Raw genomic sequence first — 22,876 nt, 5'->3', positions numbered from 1 at the left:
TGGTAGGGTGTTTGCCTTGTGTGCAGCCAGCCTGGCCTAGCTGGGTTCGATTCCTCCGCCCCTCTCGGAGAGCGCGGCAAGCTACCGAGAGTACCCATGACATATTCAGTATGCCAAAAACAGTAACACCAAGTCTCAAAATGTAGACGTTACTGGGCTCGCTCAAACAAATCGATGATCAACAGGAGGACAGTGTGTGTGTTTTTTTCTATAAAAAAACAAGCCAAACTTTATCAAGGTAACAGAACAAAAGTCTAAAAATTGACCATCTCCAAAGTTAGGGAACAAGATTTTTTTTTTAAATGACAATAAGTGTTCTAATTTCTGTATATAGTGATGCTAGTAATACATTTGCTAACTTTAGTCATTTCTTTTCATCTAAAACTTCAGAAGTTACCTCATCTGAGAATCTCCTTTCAGTCCCTGGACAGAAGACTGTAGACTCTTCTCCAGAAACCTCTCCTGTTGTGAGCCCCATGCCCCATTCTGTATCTATTGCGAATCTTCAGACTGCTAGTAAACTTATTCTGAGTTCCAGACTTGTATACAGCCAACCTCTGGATCTTCCAGAAGGAGTTGAAGTAATCAGAGCAACACCTTCAGCAGGTAAGGGAGCTCAGAGTGAATTTGAACTCAACGTGTTATGTTGACATTGAAATAAATAGTTACTGGGCTGGAGTTACAGGACAGCGGGTAAGGTGCTTGCCTTGCAAGTGGCTAATCCAGGTTCGATCCCCAGCATCCCATATGGTCCCCCTGAGCACCGCCAGGAGCAATTTCTGAGTGCAGAGCTAGGAGTAACCCCTGCGCATCTCCAAGGTGTGGCCCAAAACCCAACAAAATAAATAAGTAAAAATGAAATAAGTAATTACTAGTAACGATATTTCTGTTGAAAAATATGTCTTTAAAGTAATTTTCTACACTAATCAGCTTGACACAGACTGTTGGAAATACTCTAACAAGATGTCTCCTCGCCTCTTCCCCCATGCCTTTGGGCTTCAGCCTGCACTATGATAGCCTATATATAGGAATGTTATAATGGTATATTTGCAGAGCTCAAACGAGTTCATTGGAAATTGCTGATTTTTTAAAAATTAAGAATTTTTATCCACTTAAACTAGTCTCAGTTTTATGAGCAATGTTCAAACGAGAGTGAGCAGGTAGAAACCGTGGGTGGGGAGTAGTGAGGAATGTATACTAAAGACTGGTTTGGGAAGTCTAGATGATACTGACTCCTAACCAAGTGCTTACAATAGTTTGGAGGTGAAACTTGCAGCTGTATTTCAGATGATCTGTCACTCCTGGCAGGTGAGTTCTTAGCATAGACCTTTTGAGGAACTGGAATTGAGTTTTAAGATCATTCCAGTTGCTGGTGGAATGATTTCCAAGTATGAGAATTCTCTTATTCATCCCTGAGAAAGACAGCTTTGATTCAGGCTTAGAAAGACCACATTGGTTTTCCTCGGGGCTTTTGTGTGAGGTGTAGCTCTAGGCCAGTTTTTTTAAATCTTGTACAATATTTGGAAGGTTTATTTTGAGGTAGTCTCAAGAGTATTTTATGGGGAATTGAGAATGATGAATTAAATTTTGCAGGGGTTTTATAAAATTCCTTTCCTGTGCCTTATGTGTCAGTAACACTCAAGGAAAATAGCAACACCATCCTTGTTTTTTAGATGTGACAGACTCAGTTGTCTTAAATGATTTGCCTCCTGTTGCAAAAATCTTGGTGGAACTTGAAAATAAGTCTTGTAACCAACCTCATATCTTACTTCTGTTGGCATTATTCCCTATCTCTTGACAACAGACGAGCAGCATTAACCTTTGGTGGTGAAGAATATATATGAGAATTCTGTTTCAGTATTAAGAGAGCATCAATTAAACCTGGTTACCCAAAAAAATCTAGGCTCTAGAGATCTGTTTAGCTTTCTGAAAATATTCTGATGGGAGGGGTGAGTCTGTAGTCTGGATTATTTAAGGACAGGTTAGAGTCGTTGAAGGTGAATTGTAATGACTGCTTAAGGATGAAAGGGAGGGTACAGAGATGACTTTCCTTGCATGTGACTGACTCAGATTTGATCCCTGCCACCCTATAAGGTCCCCTGAGCACTACCAGCAGTGATCCCTGAGCGAAGAGCCAGGAGTAAGCCCTGAGCACTGCCGGGCATGGCCTAAAAACAAAACAGAAATGAAAGGGGGAAAAATATATAGAAATGAAAGACCAGTGAAGCATGTGTGGTCAAGGAAAATGTAAAATATCTCAGTGGGCAGCTTTATAAAGGATTGACTTATTTAATTGCTTTTGGGTTTTATTTTAAGTAGCACACCTTAAAGTTAATTACAAAAAAGGGTGGTTATTATTGCACATTTTTATTTCATCAGAGGATTATTTTAGACTTTTAGGGATATATGGGTCATTGGACACAATGTATACAAAAATTAGGGAGGAGAATTTGGCTTATTCTGAAGAACCAGTTAATTGTGTCATCATTGCTCTGGATGTATCATGTTCTCTTGAATCTTTTAATTTAATTTTATGAAGTTGTTCACAATAATTTATTACAATAACTATACATTTATATCAGATGTATCATTATCTTTGTGTGTGTGTGTGTGTGTGTGTGTGTGTGTGTGATACCTCATGATGCTCAGGGGTTACTCCTGTGTCTACACTCAGGAATTACTCCTATTGGTGCTCCATAGACCATATGGGATTCTGGGATCGAGCCTGGGTCGTCCGCATGGAATGCTAACATCCTCCCTGCTGTACTATTGCTCTGGACCTTGTAATATGTTCTAGAACATTGACAGGTCATTGTGTGGTTCTGATATTGATGCTTTGCTCTTTCTTTGTTCAGGGCATCTGAGTTCCTCTTCAATCTATCCAGTGTGCCTGGCACCTTACTTAGTGGTCACGACTTGTTCTGACAATAAAGTCCGCTTCTGGAGATGCAGCATGGAAACCAACCCAGAGAGTAAGAGCAGTGAGAAGGAAACCTATCACTGGAGGCGGTGGCCCTTGATGAACGATGAAGGCGAAGACAATAGCAGTACTGTGAGCATCGTGGGACGCCCAGTGGCTGTGAGCTGCTCATACACAGGTCGCCTTGCTGTGGCTTACAAGCAGCCCGTTCAGCACAACGGTTTTGTCTCCAAAGAGTTTTCTATGCACGTTTGCATATTTGAATGTGAATCTACAGGAGGGTCCGAGTGGGTTCTAGAACAAACGATCCACCTTGATGATCTGGTCAAAGTTGGGAGTGTCCTTGATTCAAGGGTCAGTGTTGATAGCAACTTGTTTGTGTACAGCAAAACAGATGCACTTTTGAGCAGCGACAGGTACCTTACTTCAAACATCAAGCATTTAGTCCATCTGGACTGGGTGTCCAAAGAAGACGGTTCCCACATTCTCACAGTCGGGGTCGGTGCTAATATCTTCATGTACGGGCGGCTTTCGGGCATCGTGACCGAGCAGACCAACAGTAAGGATGGTGTGGCTTTCATTACTTTACCACTGTGTGGTAGCATCAAGCAAGGAGTTAGGTCAAGATGGTTTCTTCTGAGATCTATAGACTTAGTATCTTCTGTGGACGGCACACCTTCGCTGCCTGCCTCTCTCTCTTGGGTACGGGATGGGATATTGGTGGTGGGCATGGACTGTGAGATGCACGTGTATGCCCAGTGGAAGCATGCTGTCAAGTCTGCCGACCCTGAGGCTGACAGTCCTGATCCAGAAGAAATGGGAGGACACGATCACTCGGCCTTTAAGGCAAATCTGTTGTCCAGGAAAAGTATCATGGAAGGAACAGCCACGACCGATGACGTGTTTTGCTCACCAACCATCGTTCAGGATGGTGGCTTGTTTGAGGCTGCCCACATCCTTTCCCCAACCCTTCCACAGTATCACCCGACTCAGCTGCTGGAATTGATGGATCTAGGGAGAGTCAGAAGGGCGAAAGCTATTCTCTCACATTTAGTGAAGTGCATCGCAGGTGAAGTTGCCATCGTTCGAGACCCTGATGCTGGTGAAGGCACCAAGCGGCACCTTTCTAGAACCATCAGTGTCAGCGGCAGTACAGCCAAGGACACAGTTACCATAGGGAAAGATGGTACTCGAGATTATACTGAGATCGATTCCATCCCTCCCCTTCCGCTGTATGCCCTGCTTGCTGCGGATCAGGACACAACCTACCGGGTTTCAGAAGAAAGTACGAAAGTCCCGCAGAGCTTTGATGATCATACCAAAGGCGAACCAGAGGATCAGTACTCAGAACTGTTCCAAATCCAGGACATAACAACGGATGATATTGATCTAGAGCCAGAAAAGAGAGAAAGCAAATCGAAAGTCATCAATCTTTCTCAATATGGACCTTCATACTTTGGCCAGGAACACGCCAGGGTCCTTTCAAGTCATCTTATGCACTCAAGTCTGCCTGGCCTCACCCGTTTGGAGCAGATGTTTCTCGTAGCCTTGGCCGATACTGTGGCGACTACCAATACAGAACTTGATGAAAGCAGAGACAAGAGCTCCTCAGGTAAATTCCTCCACAGACAGTTACAGAGACACAGTATGCCTGAGTTGTTAAGAAAAAGTTGGGGTGACTCTGAGTTCACAGGTAGCTCCGTGGATTTGTGCTATCTTCATTCTCACGTGTGTTTTCAGCACAAACTTTCACCTGCTTTTAGATATATAGGCTTCCACCTTTTCAAACAGATTTATTCCTGTGATTCATTTTATTTTTTCACTTTGAGTGATAATCAACCAGTTGTTAATTTTACTAGGACCAGGAGACTTAGAGCAATCTTATAGTTCAAATTTGTTCATGTTTCTAGGTTGTATGTGTGTGTGGGGGGGGGGTTTGGGGACGTCCTCCCCGGGGCCACATCCAGCTATTTTTGATTTACTGGGGCAGTGAATATGGTGCTGGGGATTACTTGGGCCACTCTGGTGGTACCCAGGGGCCTCTAGGACCATGCCCAGTGGTGGTTCATGGTCATCCAGAGCTCCTCCCCGTCATGCTCTAGGATCATGTGTTATGAATTCACTTTAGTGAATTGATTTTAACTAGAATCTCAAGAGATTTTCATTTTCATTTATTACAGTATATAAATATAATGTTACCTATGCTGATATTAGCCACAATATCTTTTTTTCATACATGAGTTTTAGTGTTTACATTCATATGTGCAAACTTTTTCTTTTTGGGGGGGTATGCAGGGTTGAACCTAGGGTCTCTCTCTCTCTCTCTCTCTCTCTCTCTCTCTCTCTCTCACACACACACACCCACACACACATATGCAGGGCATGTGCTCTGCCATTGGCCCATATCTCTAGATATTAAAGTGTTCCTGCAGCAGTATGCTAAAATATCCTACATGTTCTGTGAAAATGATGATGCCAAATGCACTGTATCCTTTCTGACTCCTTTATTGGTGTGTGACTCATTAGACTCCCTTTGCTTTAACACATTTTCCGTTTCCGTTGCAGGGAGAGACACGCTGGATGAGTGTGGTCTGAGATACTTGCTCGCGATGCGCCTGCACACCTGCCTTTTGACCTCACTACCTCCTCTATACCGAGTCCAGCTACTTCATCAAGGTATTGACATAATAGGTCTTACTGGACACCAGACAGCTGACCCAGCTGACCCTTGAACAATATTTGTGGAATGATGTTTTTTTTCCTTTTGTCTTAGGGCTACACCCAGCGATGCTTCAGGCTTAGTCCTGTCTCACAGTCAGGGCTCACTCCTGGTGTGGTGCTTGGGGGACCAAATGGGGTGCTGGGGATTGAACCGGGTTGGCTGCATGTAAGGCAAATGCTCTACCTACTATACTCTCCCTCCAGCATCTTATTCTTCCTGCTTTCCCCTCTTCTTCCTGCCCGAAGGTTCTGCATTCACAGATGCGGAACATGTTGGCTGACTAGAAGTTACTTTAAGAAAGCACAAATTTGGGTATGGGGAGGAACTTGAAATTAATCTCTCACAGATACCATGGGAAGGCTGAGGAGTTCTGATGTTCTCGGCCTGGATGTTTCAGTATGGAGGGATATATGGAGGCCAGTGCCTCTTAAGGCCTTGAGTTGTTCACGGGTCATCTAAATTATTTTTAAGCCAAGGGACTTTTATCATGGAACTTTCTTGGACATTTACAATGTACTGTGAGTATGGGCTGAAGATGCTGGTTCCGGGATCCTGTGCCACCCACCAGGTGGGCTTAAGATAGTTTTACTTGATCAGTGCTTTCACCATTGATGTTTGGTCTGAGTAGGTACGAGTCTTTCTGGCATTAAGTTTTGGTGTCTTTTTGCAGAATCAAAAAGCAACTATATCTGGGAGAAAGAGATTTTGGTTTTGTATATCTTTACTGATTTGGGATCTTTGAAGTTTATAAAATCATGAATGATGACAGTTTTCCCTTTGATCCTCCTTTTTTTCTGCTTGAAAGCTCTTTCCAGCACTAATGGATAACTGACCGTGTAAAGAATTGTTTTGTGCTTTTTTTTGTTTGATGTTGTCCTGAAGTTATTGTTTTATATCCCCTATTTAGGTGTGTCTACTTGCCATTTTGCCTGGGCTTTTCATTCTGAGGCTGAAGAAGAACTGATTAATAGAATTCCAGCAATTCAGAGAGGAGACCCTCAGTGGTCTGAGTTAAGAGCTATGGGAATAGGTTGGTGGGTCAGGAATATTAATACACTTCGGCGATGCATGGAAAAGGTAATGTCTTTAACTCTTTTTTTTTGGAGGGAGGTCAGTTACACCCAATGATTCACAGAGTTTATTCCTGGCTCTGCACTCATAAATTACTCCTGGTAGTTCTTGGGGAACCATATGGGATGTCGGGGATTGAACCCGGGTTGGCCATGTGCAAGGCAAATGCCCTATCTGCTGTCCTGTTGCTCTGGCCCCACAATGTCATTAAGTTTTGAAGTTAGGGTGGAGGAAAAAAGTATTTTTTTGAAAGATAAAAGATAATGTGTTCCAGGAAACCTTTCCTTTGTGGGGTATTGTTTATACTGCATCTTAAGATATTCAGAATTTCTTATACAAATATTTAAGATTCCGAAACTGACCTTTATGAAATACCCACACAGTACATTCGTTAACTTTTGTAAAGTAAACCAAGCTTGTAATCTTTTTATGAAAATAGCATTAATTTTTACCAGTTGAGGTGTATAAGTTCTAGTTTAAGTGAAAAAAATCTAAATCTAGAAAGTAAACTTAAGTTCCTGTCAGTGATATTTATTACATTACTGTCACTGTCACTGTCCTCCCATTGTTCATCGATTTGCTTGAGTGGGCCCAGTAACGTCTCCATTGGAGACTTTGTTGTTACTGTGTTTGGCATATCGAATACGTCACGGGGAGCTTGCCAGGCTTGACCATGCGGGCGAGAGATACTCTCGGTAGCTTACCGGGCTCTCCGAGAGGGGCGGAGGAATCGAACTCGGGTCGGCCACGTTGGCTGCATGCAAGGCAAACGCCCTACCGCTGTGCTATCGCTCCAGCCCATTTATTACATAGAGAAGTCATTTCTTTTTATTTAAAAATTGATTGTATTACTAGATTAGTGATATCCAATGCCCTTTGCACACCCATTCAGTAAAAAGTTTTGATTGATGTGCACTTAAACATATATATCCATGTATATAAACATATATACATATGTGTATATATGCATATATCACAATACATATATGCACACATGCATGTCGGGTCTACAGCCGGGTTCCAGCATGCATCTCCTATCCCAAGCAGGTTCAGGGTCTATTCTTACTGTTGATAATGGCAGGATTTCATCTTTGGTAAAATAATTTGGTTGCTCCCTGGGCTCCAGTTCCCTGTTTCCTCTTAGCAGGTGGATTTTTTTTTGGTAAAATTTTTAACTGAATCACTGTGAGATGGACCCTTATTAGCGGATAGCTTAAATAGTACACTCACTCTCTGTCACCATCACTTCAGATGTAAAAAGAGGTTATTACTAGTAGCTCCTGGGTTCTGCTGATTCAGTAAGATGAATGAAAGGTGTTGGTAATAACAGGAAAGTATAAATTGTGGAATAATCTGTTGTCATTCTTTTGTCCAATAATTCATGTAATATTTTGTTTACCTTGTAGGTTGCCAAAGCTTCTTTTCAAAGGAACAATGATGCCTTGGATGCTGCGTTATTCTACCTTTCTATGAAGAAGAAAGCGGTAGTGTGGGGTCTGTTTAGGTAAATGGCCCCTCTATGCTCTTGTGGGAAGTTTGGGCACACCCAGTGCTGCTTGGAGGTTCCTTCAGGCTCTTTGTTAGGGAGGGGTTTGCTCCCAGCAGGGTTCAGAGAACCATGTGGTGCCAGGGATGGAACTGGCGTTAGCCACGTGCAAGGCAGGTAAGCACCTTATCCCCTGAACTGTCTCTCTGGTCCAACATTTAACCTGAATTAACAGAATGAAAATGGTGCTGCAAAGTAGAAATCTAATCTTTTGAAAGCAACAAACTTAATCAAATCAGCTTTCCCATCCCCCCTTTTTTTCTCAGCCCCTCCCAGTGGTACTTGGGGGCTACTCCCAAGACAGTGCTCAGGGAATTTCTCTCCATGTGTTTGGGGTTCTGTGCAGTGCTGGGGATACAACCCAGGGATTCTGCATGCAAATTATGCACTCCAGCCCCGTGAGCTCTCTCCCTGGCCCCAAATCAGCTTAATTGTGTTTTGGTTCTGTTATTTACAAGAAATAAGCAAAAGAGTATTTCAGTTTAACCCAAAGAGTGGATTTCTTTTCTTTTTTTTCTTTTTGAATCACACCCAGCGATGCACAGGGGTTACTGCTGGCTCTGCACTCAGGAATTACTCCTGGCAGTGCTCAGGGGAGCATATGGGATGCTGGGAATCAAACCCAGGACGGCTGCATGCAAGGCAAATGCCCAACCCGCTGTGCTATTGCTCCAGCCCTCAAAGAGTGGAATATTGTTTATAAACGCAGGGCATTTGCTTTGCATGTGGGAGACCCACATCCACCTCTAGCATCCCATACGGTCCTCTGGTGTCCTACCAGCAGTGATTCCTGAGCACAGAGCCAAGAATTAGCCCTGAGTACTGCTGGATGTGGCCCAGAAATAAATTTTTAAAAAGAAATACATTGTCACTGACATATTTTAGATAGTCATGTGAGCTTTTCATGTGAGCTGGAGCGATAGCACAGCGGTAGGGCGTTTGCCTTGCACGCAGCCAACATGGCCGACCCGAGTTCGATTCCTCCACCCCTCTCGGAGAGCCCGGTAAGCTACCGAGAGTACCTCGCCTGCATGACAGAGCCTGGCAAGCTCCCCGTGACGTATTCGATATGCCAAACACGGTAACAACAAAGTCTCCAATGGAGACGTTACTGGGCCCGCTCGAGCAAATCGATGATCAACGGGAGGGCCTTTACTTTACTTTTATGTGAGCTTTTCATTTATACTTTCATCTATTTTTTTATGAAGTAGTCAAGATATTTTAAATTTGGTTTAACAATTGATGTCTGTGTTCTGGTTCCAAGGTCACAGCATGATGAAAAAATGACAACGTTTTTCAGCCACAACTTTAATGAAGATCGATGGCGCAAGGCTGCTTTGAAAAATGCTTTCGCTTTACTTGGAAAACAGCGCTTTGAACAGTCGGCTGCATTCTTCTTGTTAGCAGGTTCACTGAAAGATGCCATTGAGGTATAAAAAAGCATGCCAGGAATTACTTGTAAGAGGTGGGAAGCCTGAAAAGAATGTGAAGTTTGTAGTTTGTTTGTAAGGATAGAGAGTAACAAATCACTGAGCTTTAAAATATTTGTTTACTAAAGGCAACCGGTGCTGGCGCGGATGTGGTGAGAAAGGGACATTCCTTCACTGTTGGTGGGAATGCCGACTTGTTCAGTCCTTTTGGAAAACAGCATGAATGATTCTCAAAAAACTAGAAATTGAGCTCCCATTTGACCCAGCAATACCACTCCTGGGAATATATCCCAGAGAGGCAAAAAAGTATAGCCGAAGTGACATCTGCAATTGTCTGTTTAATGCAGCACTCTTTACAATAGCCAGAATCTGGAAAAAGCCTGAGTGCCCGAGAACAGATGACTGGTTGAAGAAACTCTGGCACATTTACACAATGGAGTACTATGTAGCTGTTAGGAAAGACGAAGTCATGAAGTTTACATACAAGTGGTACTACATGGAAAGTATCATGTTAAGCGAAATGACTCAGAAAGAAAGGGATAGACATAGAAAGATTGCATTCATCTGGGGAACATAAAGTAACAAAATAGGAAACTAACACCCAAGTATGGCAGAGATTAGTACCAGGAATTTTACTCAATGACCCGGAGGACAACCACACATGTTAGGGGAAGGGGGAGCTCAGAAAGAGAAGGGAACACCAAATAAAGGGTGTTGGGAGGATCCGCCCATGATGGGAGAGCATGCTGAGGGTAGACTGTCGACCAAGCATGATTGCCACTCAATGCCTCTTTTGCTGACCATGGCACTCAAAAGGAGAGAGAGGGAAATGCCCTGCCACAGAGGCAGGGTGGGATAGGGGCTGGGGGGGGAGGGGATGCTGGGATCCAAGGTGGTGGGAAATGCGCACTGGTGGAGGGATGGGTGTTTGATCATTGTATAATCAAAACCCAAGCACAAAAATGTGGAAGTCTACAACTGTACCTCATGATGTCTCACTATTAAAAAAAATAATTAAAAAAAAGAAATATTAAAAAAATAAAATAAAATATTTGTTTACTTTCTAAGTAAGATGAAGATAGAAATGTAAATTTTAAAAGATTTTTTTTTCTTTTTGGATCACACTCAAGCGATTCACAGGGGTTACTCCTGACTCTGCACCCAGGAATCACCCCTGGTGGTGCTCAGGGGGCCATATGGGATGCTGGGAATCGAACCCAGGTTGGCCACGTGCAGGGCAAATGCCCTCCCCTCTGTGCTATCACTCCAGCCCCTAAAAAAAAATATATATATATATATATATACATGTATATATATATATTTTTAGGCAACACTTGGCAGTGCTTAGGGGTTATTCCTGGCTGTGTACTTAGGGATTACTCCTGGCAAGGCTGAGGGAACCATATGTGATGCCAGGGATTCAAATCTGTGTCGGTCACATGCAAGACAAGCGTCTTACCCACTCTGCCATCTTTCCAGTCCCTGAAAAATTTCTTGTAGTGAATGTTGCTTTCCAGATAAGATGTGCTGTACTCTTCAAGTTTAAATGTATGAGAAACGGCAAAAGATGACTTCTGGTTTTCTTTCTGGTCATCTCTTCATTCTTAACTCTCCTCTTTAACATAGTAAATCCTTTATTTTTTAAGTGGATTTACAGATTAAGAACTGAAACATTTTACTTTGTACTGTAGTTGTCTTAGACATTGGAAGTAGAATGTGAAGAGAATTTTTTTTAAATACCTTTTGCTGGGGACTCTGTTGATAATGCTCAGGGGTTACTCCTGGCTCTGTGCTCAAGGATCACTCCTGGTGCTTGGGGGACCATATGTGGTGCTGGGGATTGAATTGGGTTGTCTTCAATGTGGCAAGGCCAGGAAAGCCAAGAGCACCTGCTTTATTCTCTCCAGCCCTTCAAAATGGCATTTTTGTTGTAGAAATTTTGGCTGTTGAGTAAGAAAGTAATTATCATGATCACGATTATCCTGTTGTTCGTCTATTGTCTCGAGCAGGCACCAGTAACGTCTTCTTCTAGCTAGCCCCGAGATTTGAAAAGAGCCATTCCAATGCTCTTTCAGGATTAGGAGGATGAGACCCATCATTGTTACTGGTATTTGGCATATTGAGTACGACACGGGAAGTTTGCCAGACTCTGCCGTGCGGGCAGGATACTTTTTGTAGCCTGCAAGGTTCTCCAAAGGAAAGATAATAAGATGTCGTGGCCGCGCGCTTCCGGGAGCTGGATTTTATAGTCTCTGAGTCTTGGCCGTTGATGGGACCAACCTGGCGCTGGCGGCAGCTGGTGGGTGTGACGCCTACCTACTGGAAGATGGGGGGGTCTGGGTGGAGAAGGCCCAGTCCCAATCCGAGTAGGCTTGGAGACCTCAGCCCCGGGACCCGCATGCCTGGGTTCCTCTGCCAGTTCTTTCATGCATGAGGCCCATCCGGACGTGTGGAGAGTGGTCGCAGCATGACCATGGCTGGCTCCGGAGGTTCTTAGCTGCTGGGGCTCTGCTCGGGGCAGGCCGAAAAGTAATTATAAATGTTGCTAATTATTCAGGTTATCTTCTTCATAGGATATATAAGTATCATTAAGAGCAACAACCTTGAATTAAAAATAGAATTGGAAACAATGTATTATAGGAGAAAAAGTGTAAGTATACTATAAAGTGCTTTGGAATTATCTTTTCAAAATTATCTCAGGTGTATGCATTTTTTTGGTGTTTTCTTTTTCTTTTTGGGTCACACCTGGCGATGCTTAGGGGTTACTCCTGGCTCTGAGCTCAGGAATTACTCCTGGCAGTGCTCAGGAGACCATATGGGATGCTGGGATTTGAACCCGGGTCCACCGCATGCAAGGCAAATGCCCTACCCGCTGTGCTATCGCTCCAGACCCTCAGGTGTATGGATTTTTAAAATAATGGATGTTTATAATTGGAAGTGGGAAATTTAGCCTAGAAGATCTTCAGACATGAGAAATTTTGTTGCTGTCTTGGGCCACACTCAGTGGTATTCAGGGGTTACTACTGAATACCACTGGGTATACTAGAGGAGCTTCGGGAGCTATATGGGATGTTGGGGATCAAACCCAGGTCAGCCGCATGCAGTGCAGCTTTTGTACTCTCTCTCTGGCCTGAGACAAGAGTAATTTTGATCGAAATATACCTTTATTTGATTGAAATATACCTCTATTGCCTAAATAATCTCAAATTTTCAATGTAGTCTCCAGAATAGTTATATGATAAACTCAGAGAATAAAAACAGGATATTCAACCTTATTTCATACGTTATTTTCTATGTAAATCACTTGATCACTTGACATCCCATTACTCATCGACTTGCTTGGGCGCCAGTAACATCTCCGTTCATCCCTGTCACATGGTAGTGTAGCCCAATGGCGTCTGCTCGCTCCAGGAACCCGAAGAGCCTCAAGTTGATCGTTCAGGGTCTTGACGAAGAAGTCTGACCATCTCGTAGGTGGGCAGCCACGTGATCTTTTGATGTCCCGTGGAATCCAGTCAGTAATGGCTCTAGTCCAGCAGTTGTCTCCAAATCTCATTATGTGTCCAGTCCATCTGATTTCTACGTAAATAGTTACGCTCATATGGACACATGTGGTATCTGATTTAAAATCAAAAGTCATTGGTTGAAGCTGATTCCAGAACTAAATTATGAGAGGATACTGATATATACCTTGCTTTATGCATATTTTGTAAGTTACCTTTATATATACATACTAAAATTCTTCTTGCCATTTAAAAATAGCATATTGTGAATTTTTTTTGGCGGGGGGAGTTTGGGCCACATCTGCTGGTACTGTGTCAGATGCATACAAGACAAGTACCTTACCTGCTGTACTATCTCTCTACCCCCTCTTCTTGCTGTTCTAAAATCTATGATCATGTAACTACCCATCAGCCTCATGAAGCCCCACCCACTATGAAAATATGGTTGAGAATTTAGATACTGATATTAGTGCAATATCATATCTAAGTAATTTGTTACCCTAACACTTGGTCGTGGGTTATAAAACTGAGATGACCAAGCAGTTGTGGAGGGAATGAAGATTGGGCCAGAGGTGATACAGGGACATTGATGGAGGGTCCTGGTCATTTTGTAGTGGTGGGTGCAGTAACTTTGTACATAACCGTAGCACTGTGCACGGTCCTCCCGTTGTTTATCGATTTGTTCGAGCGGGCACCAGTAACGTCTCCGTTGTGAGACTTGTTGTTACTGCTTTTGGCATATCAAATACACCAGGGGGAGCTTGCCAGACTCTGCCTTGTGGGTGGGATACTCTCAGTAGCTTGCCGGACTCTCTGAGAGGGGCAGAGGAATTGAACCCTTGTCAGCCGCGTGCAAGCAAACGTCTACCTGCTGTGCTATCTCTCCAGTCCTTGTACATAACTACCATGAATATTTACGTAAACCCAATTAAAAGTTGATTATAAAAATGTTAACTATGCAATGCTAATTTGCCTATTTCCAGGTATGTCTTGAAAAAATGGAAGATATTCAGCTGGCCATGATTATTGCCCGTTTATATGAATCTGAATTCGAGACTTCATCCACTTATATATCCATCCTAAACCAGAAGATTTTGGGTTGTGCAAAGGATGGCTCGGGATTTGACTGCAGTAGACTACACCCTGACCCTTTCCTGCGTAGCCTTGCCTACTGGGTAATGAAGGATTACACCCGAGCCTTGGATACCTTATTGGAACAGACACCAAAGGAGGAGGACGAACATCAAGGTGCTTCTATTCCTGAAGACAGTTTCTGAGTTAGTGTTCATGCAGATGAGAAACACCCTCCCCACCTACATGCACGCACGCACACATACAACCCCCCACACACCCCACCATAGCCACCACACTGTGGCACTGTCCTCTGATTATTCATCCATTTGCTCGAGCGGGCACCAGTAATGTCTCTATTGTGAGACTTGTTACTGGTTTTGGCATATTGAATACGCCACGGGTAGCTTGCCAGGCTCTGCCGTGGCGGTGGGATACTCTTGGTAGCTTGCCAGGCTCTCTGAGAGGGATGGAGTAATCGAACCTGGGTCTGCTGCGTGCAGGGCCCTACCCGCTGTGCTATTGCTTCAGCACAGCCACCACACTACCCACCCAAAATCATTGTCAGACTTTCAGTTTTCAGTTTTGAGAAGTTTTTGCCCACATTTCCGTGTGACTAAAGGGTGAGTAATAGACTCTACCGTGATTTGAGCAGTATCTGAGTAGTATTAAGATCACACACATTTTCACACTTACAGATTTAGACCCAGGGTCATTAGAATCGAATTATAGTTCTATTCTCATTTTGTGTATTTTGAACTTGAGAGTACAGAATATCTCTGCACTGTGAAGCTCTTCCTGTATAATCACTTAGCCATCTTCTGGCACATGCCGGGAGGAGGGTATGAGTCACACAGAGCTGTGCTCAGGGATCACCCCTGGAAGTGCTCGGGGAGGCGTGTGTGGTCTCTGGGGTAAAACCAGAATTGGTTGCATGCGAGGCAGTTGCCTCAATCCCTGTCCTTTCTCTCTGGCCTCCATTCCCCGTCCCTCCCGGCCCAAATAAAAATTTTGGCTGTTATACTCATGGTTTAGTGTGGGAGCCAGGGAAATCTGTTCATGTATGTTAAACTTTTTTTGCTCTTAGTTTTCCCCCAAAATTTGGATCTTTGAAGCACCCGAGTAATTTAGATGTTTTGAATGCTAATTTATCAGCATTGTTTCCAAGAATTTTAAAAAACTAAACATTCTATTTTTTTTCCAGTAAATGGCACTGTCCTCCCATTGTTCATTGATTTGCTTGAGCGGGCACCAGTAACCTCTCCATTGTGAAACTTGATGTTACTGTTTTTGGCATATCAAATATGCCGGATAGCTTGCCAGGCTCTGCCGTGTGGGCGGGATACTCTTGGTAGCTTGCCAGGCTCTCTGAGAGGGACGCAGGAATTGAACCCAGGTCGGCCGCGTGCAAGGCAAATGCCCTACGGCTGTGCTTTCGTTCCAGCCCTAATAGTTAAATGAATTCTTAGGTATCCATACTCCAGAAATAGTGTGCATTAAAATGTGTGGCAGACCAAATGTGTTAGCATAGTGTATAATGTAATATGAATTTTTAAGTATAGAACAGTGCGTCTTGGGGCATTTTGCACATATATGTCACGCATGTATACATGTGCACATATACTGTTCTCTCTCTCTCTCTCTCCCTCACGCCTTTGTTGTTTTCTGATACACATTACAAGACTAAATTATAGCTATGGTTACATTATTTTTAGAATAAGACTGGAGAGATAATAAACTTCTACCTTACATTCTGTACTTCTTTAATGATAATTTTTTAGCCTTACATATATTTTTAGTTGTTTATTTTTTGGGGAGAGAGGGAGCTTCCAAGTAGTGCATCAGGAAGTCCTGGGTCCCACTGGTGATTTGTGACCCACTGGGCCTGCAGTGCTGCCTGGATACCTATCAGGTGTGTTTCCCCTCACCTCTGTACTATAGGATCCACTAGCCCCTACTTAGCGGTTTTTTTTTTTTTTTTGCTTTTTTGGTTACACCCGGCAATGCACAGGGGTTACTCTTGGCTCTGCACTCAGGAGTTACTCCTGACGGTGCTCAGGGGACCATATGGGATGCTGGGACTCAAACCCAGGTCGGCCACATGCAAGGCAAATGCCCTATCCACTGTACTTTCACTCCAGCCCCGACTTAGCATTTTTTTTATAGGGCCTTTTTCATGTTTTCAGCAGTTCTCAGATTTGGTGGCACTTGGGGTTCCCAGGGCCAGAGCCTTTCAGTGGGTTGTGGGTGCTTGGGTCTGAACCCGGGGCCTCGTGCATGGTAGGCGTGTGCTCTGTGACTTGAACACCTCCCAGACTCTTTGTTTTAGGTTGATCTTAACGTGTCCTTTATTTGGAGGAAATTTTGGCATTTTATTTTTTCTTAATGTAAGTGCAGATTAACAGAATGCCTTGGGACTTTTCCATTTGGTTTCTGTAGTGATAATCAAGGCTTGCAACCCTGTGGTGTTCAGCTTCTACAACTATCTTCGAACTCACCCCTTGATCATTCGCCGAAACCTCGCCTCCCCGGAAGGCACGCTGGCAACCTTAGGCCTGAAAACGGAGAAAAGCTATGTGGATAAAATCAACCTCATAGAGAGAAAACTATTCTTCACCACTGCAAATGCTCACTTTAAGGTTGGGTGCCCTGTTCTGGCCTTGGAGGTTCTTTCCAAGATCCCAAAAGTCACCATAAAATCCACCTCAGCTGCAAAAAAAGACCAGCCCGGCTTCGTTTCTAAAAAGATGGGGGATGCGCCCGCAGTCTCGAAGACTCAGAGTGATGGGCGCACGGGTGCTGCCACTGACTGGTCAGCCGTCACCTCGTCCCAGTTCGACTGGAGTCAGCCGGCAATAAAAGTGGAGGAGGAACCTCTTCAGCTTGATTGGGGTGACGAGCATGATAGTGCCTTAGAGGAAGAGGAAGAAGGTACCAGCGACACTGTCAAGAGAAGTACAGATGCCGGGGCGGGGAGGCCAGGAGGAAAGCAAGCCTCAGACCCGAACCTGTTACAGACACCTCAGGACGAGGACTTGCCCGAAGGTGACACCGAAGTTGACGTCATTGCGGAGCAGCTGAAATTCAGAGCTTGCTTAAAGATCCTTATGACAGAGCTGAGGACACTGGCCACGGGGTATGAAGTGGACGGAGGGAAGCTCCGATTTCAGCTCTACAACTGGCTGGAAAAGGAGATCGCGGCCTTACATGAGATTTGTAATCACGAGTCGGTCATGAAAGAGTATGCGAGTAAAGCATACTCCCAAGCGGAGAGCGAGCTCCTGGAGCGGGAGGAAGTGGTGGACAAGCCGGACGTCGGTTCCTATGAGCGGCACCAGATAGAACGGCGGAGGCTGCAGGCCAAACGGGAGCATGCCGAGAAGCGGAAGTTATGGTTGCAGAAGAACCAGGATCTCTTGCGAGTGTTTCTGAGCTACTGTAGCCTGCATGGGGCCCAGGGTGGCGGTCTGGCCTCGGTGAGAATGGAACTCAAGTTTCTGTTACAAGAATCACAGCAGGTACGAGCTCAATTTTCTTTTCAGTCTTGGTCTTTTTATTCTTTTTGTTGTTGTTGTTTTGTTTTGTCTGGGAGCCATATCCTGCAGTACTTGGGGTATGCTCCTGGTTCTGTGCTCAGGGGTCGCTCCTGTTGGTGTTGGGAGGGGCGTCACCTGGTGCGTTGGGAGTGAGTCCAGGCTCCTACCTGCAAAGCATGTGCTCAGCTCATTGAGTTATCATGCCAGTCTCAGTCTTGGTCATTTTTTTTTTAAGTAGCTTTAGTAGTTCTTCCACTTCATAGCTATAGTTTAAAGCATATTTGCTTCAGGATTGGAGTGACAGCACAGTGGGGAAGGCATTTGCCCTGGATGCAGCTGACCTGGGGGTTCAATCCCTGGCATCCCATATGGTCCCCCACACACCACCAGGAGTGACTCCTGAGCACAGAGCCAGGAGTGACCCCTGAGCATTGCTGGATGTGGCCCAAAAACATTTTTTAAAAAAGCATATTTAGTCTTATGTGGAAAGCATATTTAGTCTCATATTAAAAGCATATTAGTCTACTTAATCTTTTTTTTTTTGACAACTTAATTTAAGTGTGTTTGGCTCACTCCCCAGAGTGGTCAGATTCTTAGACTTGGAATGGGTCTTTGTTGGCTGCAGTTTGGCAGTTAGGAGGAAGTTTCAGAGCTTGAGAGCCCCGAGGGGACCCTGGGGCTCAGCCCTCTGGGCTTGTGTGTCTGTCTAATGTAGCGTTTGCAGATTCCCGTGCCCAGCGTGAATAAGTACATTGTCAGTAATGCTTTTCTCCAAGTGTTCATCACCAGTACTTTTATCTTGCCACTGCTGGTTTGGTTTTGTTTCCTTCCTCTTTCACGCCATCACGTGCTTTGGTCGAAACAAGGCTCTGTCCCCCACAGGAAACGACGGTGAAGCAGCTCCAGTCTCCACTGCCGTTGCCCACCACCCTGCCCCTGCTCTCAGCAAGCGTGGCCTCCACCAAGACAGTCATCGCTAATCCCGTGTTGTACCTAAATAACCACATCCACGATATACTTTATACCATTGTTCAGATGAAAACGCCGCCACATCCCACTGTCAAAGATGTGAAGGTAATGAAAGTTTGTGACTCTTTGTTATTGTACACTGAGAGCATAAATGAGTTATCCTTGTCTTCCAGTTCGAGCTCCTAGGAGATCCTTTCAAGTACTCCTTTTTTTGCTTGTTTATTTTTGTTTGGGGGACCATATCCCAGCAATGCACAGGGCTTACTCCTGGCTCCATGCTCAGGGATCACAGCTGCCAGGGCTCAGGGGACCATATGGGGTGCTGGGGATCAAAACTGGTTTGGGTGCATGCCTCAAGTACTCTATTTTTTAAAAATAGTTTTAGTTTTGGGGCCACACCCAGCGCTTCTCAGGCTTACTCCTAGCAGTGCTTGGGGGACCATCCAGGGTGCCAGGGATTGAACCTGGGTTGGCTGTGTGCAAGGCAAGCATCCTGCCCACTGTACTGTCCCTCTGATCTTTCAAACACTCTCATCTGGTACTTTCTCACTTCCCATAAGTTCCGAAATAGATTTGCCCAATGAATGTAATATACCGTTATCCTTACCGTTCATCTTACTTCTGGAAAAGTTGTCTTTTTTTCAGTCAGGCAAACTTTCTTGGTAATGAAATTGATTTTCTGGGTCATATCATTGTCATTCAATGACAGTGCCACTCAGTTCCTTCTGTTCTTCTATTCCCCTTAAATTAGAAATATTTATAACTATTTACTTTGGTGCCAAAATGACTGCAAAAAAAAAAATATGAGTTCTAGTAATATCTTTGAGAAAACCCGAACTCACTCCTGTGAAAGTGTTCTCATCATCATTTCTCTGATACAGTATTTGTTATATCGTTTGGTTGTTGGGGTCAATCAGAGCCTTAGTAGAGAGACTATGGAAAATTATCCTATATCCTTTGTTGAAAACTTAACCATTAATAGGTTCCAAGAAAGGCTAGTGAGCCGCTGGCTGGCTCTGGAGAGCCGATCACTCTGGGTCTGTGTTTGTGCAGTGCCTCTTCCCATACAAGCGCTGGTGCCCTTTATGCATCATTTAAACTATTTTCTTCCTTTTGTTTGAAAGGCGCACATTTTGGTACTACATTCCTCTGAGGAACCCCAGATTTACTCTTCTACCAACCCGCCAGATGTCTCATCCAGAATAGGTTACTTGCTTTCTGGAAAATCAGTCATTTAACACAGTGATTAACATATTTAACTCGTTGAGGTTGAATTCATTCTTATTGATAAGATCTAGCCTCTGTTTTATTTATTTAGAAAGTTATTTGGGGACACACCTGGCAGTACTCAGGGCTTACTCTTGGCTCTGTGCTCAGGAATCACTCCAGGTGGGCTAGCCTGTCTTTACCAAGGCAAATTTTATAAGGCCAGTTGAATACATTTTGAAAATTTTGGTTCTGCTCTTTTAGAATATTTTTGAACTGATTCTTACCAGGCTAAGACCGTCCAAGTTAATAGGAACATTGGCACTTTCCTCAGGGCCTGGTAAATGATATGCTCATTGTAAGTAAATATTTAATGAAGATGTGTCTGAATCAGTTAGCTTTGTCCTGGGCATGCATGTAAAGTCAAGTGACTGTTATTTTAGAAGCTTTAACATAGAGTTTGTACTTTCTATACTAGCATCAGTATAGAATCTAGTCATGATATTTCTAGCTTCCTGGATATTTTCTAATTTTTAAGATAGTAACTACTGTGTAGAAATGTTAGTGCACAATATAATTGTGGCTGTTTTGGTTTTAGGTTCACATACTTCATTCACTGGCAGCGTCCCTTTCTGCCTCAATCTACCAGGCATTATGTGACAGTCACAGCTACAGGTAAGAAAACAAACCCAAATAGTATTATTGCAGTAAGAATAGAAACTGTTCCAGACTTACATGGAGGTTCTGTTTCCTAGGAACTGAAAGACACTCTTGTCATTATCATGAATATTTTAGTGGGTAGAATGTAAAATCCAAGATTAGCTGTATTGTAGGAACTGTCACTGTCACTGTCACTGTCCTCCCGTTTTTCATCAATTTGCTCGAGCGGGCCCAGTAACATCTCCATCGTGAGACTTTGTTGTTACTGTGTTTGGCATATCGGATACGTCACGGGGAGCTTGCCAGGCTCTGCCGTGCGGGCGAGATACTCTCAGTAGCTTGCTGGGCTCTCCGAGAGGGGCGGAGGAATCGAACCCGGGTCGGCCATGTTGGCTGCGTGCAAGGAAAACACCTTACCTGCTGTGCTATCGCTCCAGCCCAATCTAGGAACAAATAGAGAAAATGACAATAAGTGATAAGTATCATTACCATCTTTTGCTTTTAAGAAATATTCACTATCCCAAATAATTTATAATGTGGGTTTTTTTTGTGGGGGGGAGTGGGGAAGGCCAGAGGGTTCATACCCAGATGTGTTCAGGGCTTATTTCTGGCTCTCTGCTCAGGGATCATTCCTAACAGGGTTCAGTGGGTCATATGGGATGCTGGGATCAAACCCAGGTTGGCCACATACAAGGCAAGCATCCTGCCCACTGTACGATTGCTCCAGCTCCCAATATGTCTAAAATTTTAAATTGTAAGTATAATATTGATTTAGTCTTATTAGGCCATACATATGTAATTTCAAAGGCTTGGTAACGTAAGTAGTGAAAATAAGGGGCTGTTATAGTTGACTGTGCACATGTCACTTTGGTCACACTTGGAAGCTTTCTGGGGCCAGTTCTGGCATTGGTGCTAGGGGAGCATGTGAAGGCATGGCCTACACCCAGACTTCCTGTGGGTCAAGCATGTGCTCTTTGATCCTTCTCTCCAGCCCCAACTGTGGTCACCTTCATGATCAAAGAGATCTTGTTTGCTCTCAGTCACTGCCTAAAATGGGACCAAGTGAAAATACAAATGGAAAAAAATTAAATGTGTATTTTCTCATTCTTAGGCTGTGATTGTCAGGAGTCCAGCTTTACCTTCTGCTTTGGGTGAATCCAGAGATAGCTACTTATGGAGAGGGACATAACTATTTAGGGGTATTTTACTTTAGAATTAGACATTTTCTATGCCATATTTTCAGATTCTACAGTTTAGTTGGTATTTTAATTCATGTTTCAAGCCTAAACAACCTTGTACAATTTAAGAAAAGTCACAAAACAGTATATTAAGGCCCAGGGATATACTAAGGAGCACTCTTGCCTTGCCAGTAGAACCCTAGGTTCTATTCTTAGAGACACACACATACACAGACACACACAGAGTACTTTGAAACTTCCTAATATTTCCTAACACCAACAATAGTTTCCTTACCTAAGACATTAAAAAATTGGTGCCAACAGAATAAATTTTAAATTACTAAGTGGCATCTGGAAAAGATTTTGAAACACTGCCTAAAGGAGTTAAATTTGATACTTTGTTTTAAAAAATGACTATGCATTTGTAACTAATTTTAAGAACTTTATAAAGTGAATACTTCCTAGAATAGTGCAGTTAGTAGAATAGAGCAGGGTTTTGTTTTGTTTTTTTGTTTTGCTGTAGGGGATCAAACCCAGGTCTCACACTTACAAAGCATGCACTTTGCCACTGAGCCATACACTTACCCTATATTCAGTTTTAAAAACTCCAAACCATCAAATATATATATGTGTGTGTGTATGTGTGTGTGTGTGTGTGTATGTGTGTGTATAGATAGATTGATAGAGAGAGAGAGAGAGAGAGAGAGAGTACAATTGTTATCATTGCCTTTAGAATAATAACTGACTGAGCCTCTTTTTTTAGCAGTCTCACAGAAGGAAATCAGTTTACAGGAATGGCTTATCAAGGACTTCTTTTAAGCGATCGAAGAAGACTGAGGACAGAAAGCATTGAAGAACATGCAACACCAAATTCTTCTCCTGCCCAGTGGCCTGGTAAGAATCTAAGTGGTTTGGGGGGAACTGGAGAGATAATACAGCAGGATGGGTGCTTGCCTTGCATGAAGCCAATCCTGGTTTGATCCCTGGCACCCCATGAGTCCTGGAGCACTGCTAGGAATGATCACTGTGCACACGGCCAGGAGTAAGTCCTGAGCTTACACAGT

General features: G+C 43.7%; 1 protein-coding gene across 3 annotated transcripts in view; it reads left to right on the top strand.

Moving 5' to 3' along the window:
• DMXL2 (Dmx like 2) overlaps nt 1-22,876 on the top strand; it is a 135,431-nt gene that overhangs the window by 85,397 nt on the left and 27,158 nt on the right. For 2 of the 3 annotated variants that reach the window (XM_056135411.1, XM_056135413.1), the window contains 11 exons: nt 391-606; nt 2,856-4,532; nt 5,486-5,596; nt 6,550-6,719; nt 8,120-8,217; nt 9,524-9,689; nt 14,176-14,440; nt 16,703-17,781; nt 18,682-18,873; nt 20,573-20,649; nt 22,576-22,706. In XM_056135411.1, the coding sequence (XP_055991386.1) occupies nt 391-606; nt 2,856-4,532; nt 5,486-5,596; nt 6,550-6,719; nt 8,120-8,217; nt 9,524-9,689; nt 14,176-14,440; nt 16,703-17,781; nt 18,682-18,873; nt 20,573-20,649; nt 22,576-22,706 (4,182 nt within the window). The remainder of the gene's footprint in view (nt 1-390; nt 607-2,855; nt 4,533-5,485; nt 5,597-6,549; nt 6,720-8,119; nt 8,218-9,523; nt 9,690-14,175; nt 14,441-16,702; nt 17,782-18,681; nt 18,874-20,572; nt 20,650-22,575; nt 22,707-22,876) is intronic. The other variant, XM_056135412.1, reaches the window with a different exon arrangement.

The sequence above is a fragment of the Sorex fumeus genome, unplaced genomic scaffold, assembly GCF_029834395.1.
Source record: "Sorex fumeus unplaced genomic scaffold, SorFum_2.1 ptg000111l, whole genome shotgun sequence".
NCBI classification, from domain to species: domain Eukaryota; kingdom Metazoa; phylum Chordata; class Mammalia; order Eulipotyphla; family Soricidae; genus Sorex; species Sorex fumeus.
The sequence above is the reverse complement of the archived record's forward strand: the minus strand, read 5'-3'. Positions and strand labels throughout refer to the sequence as shown.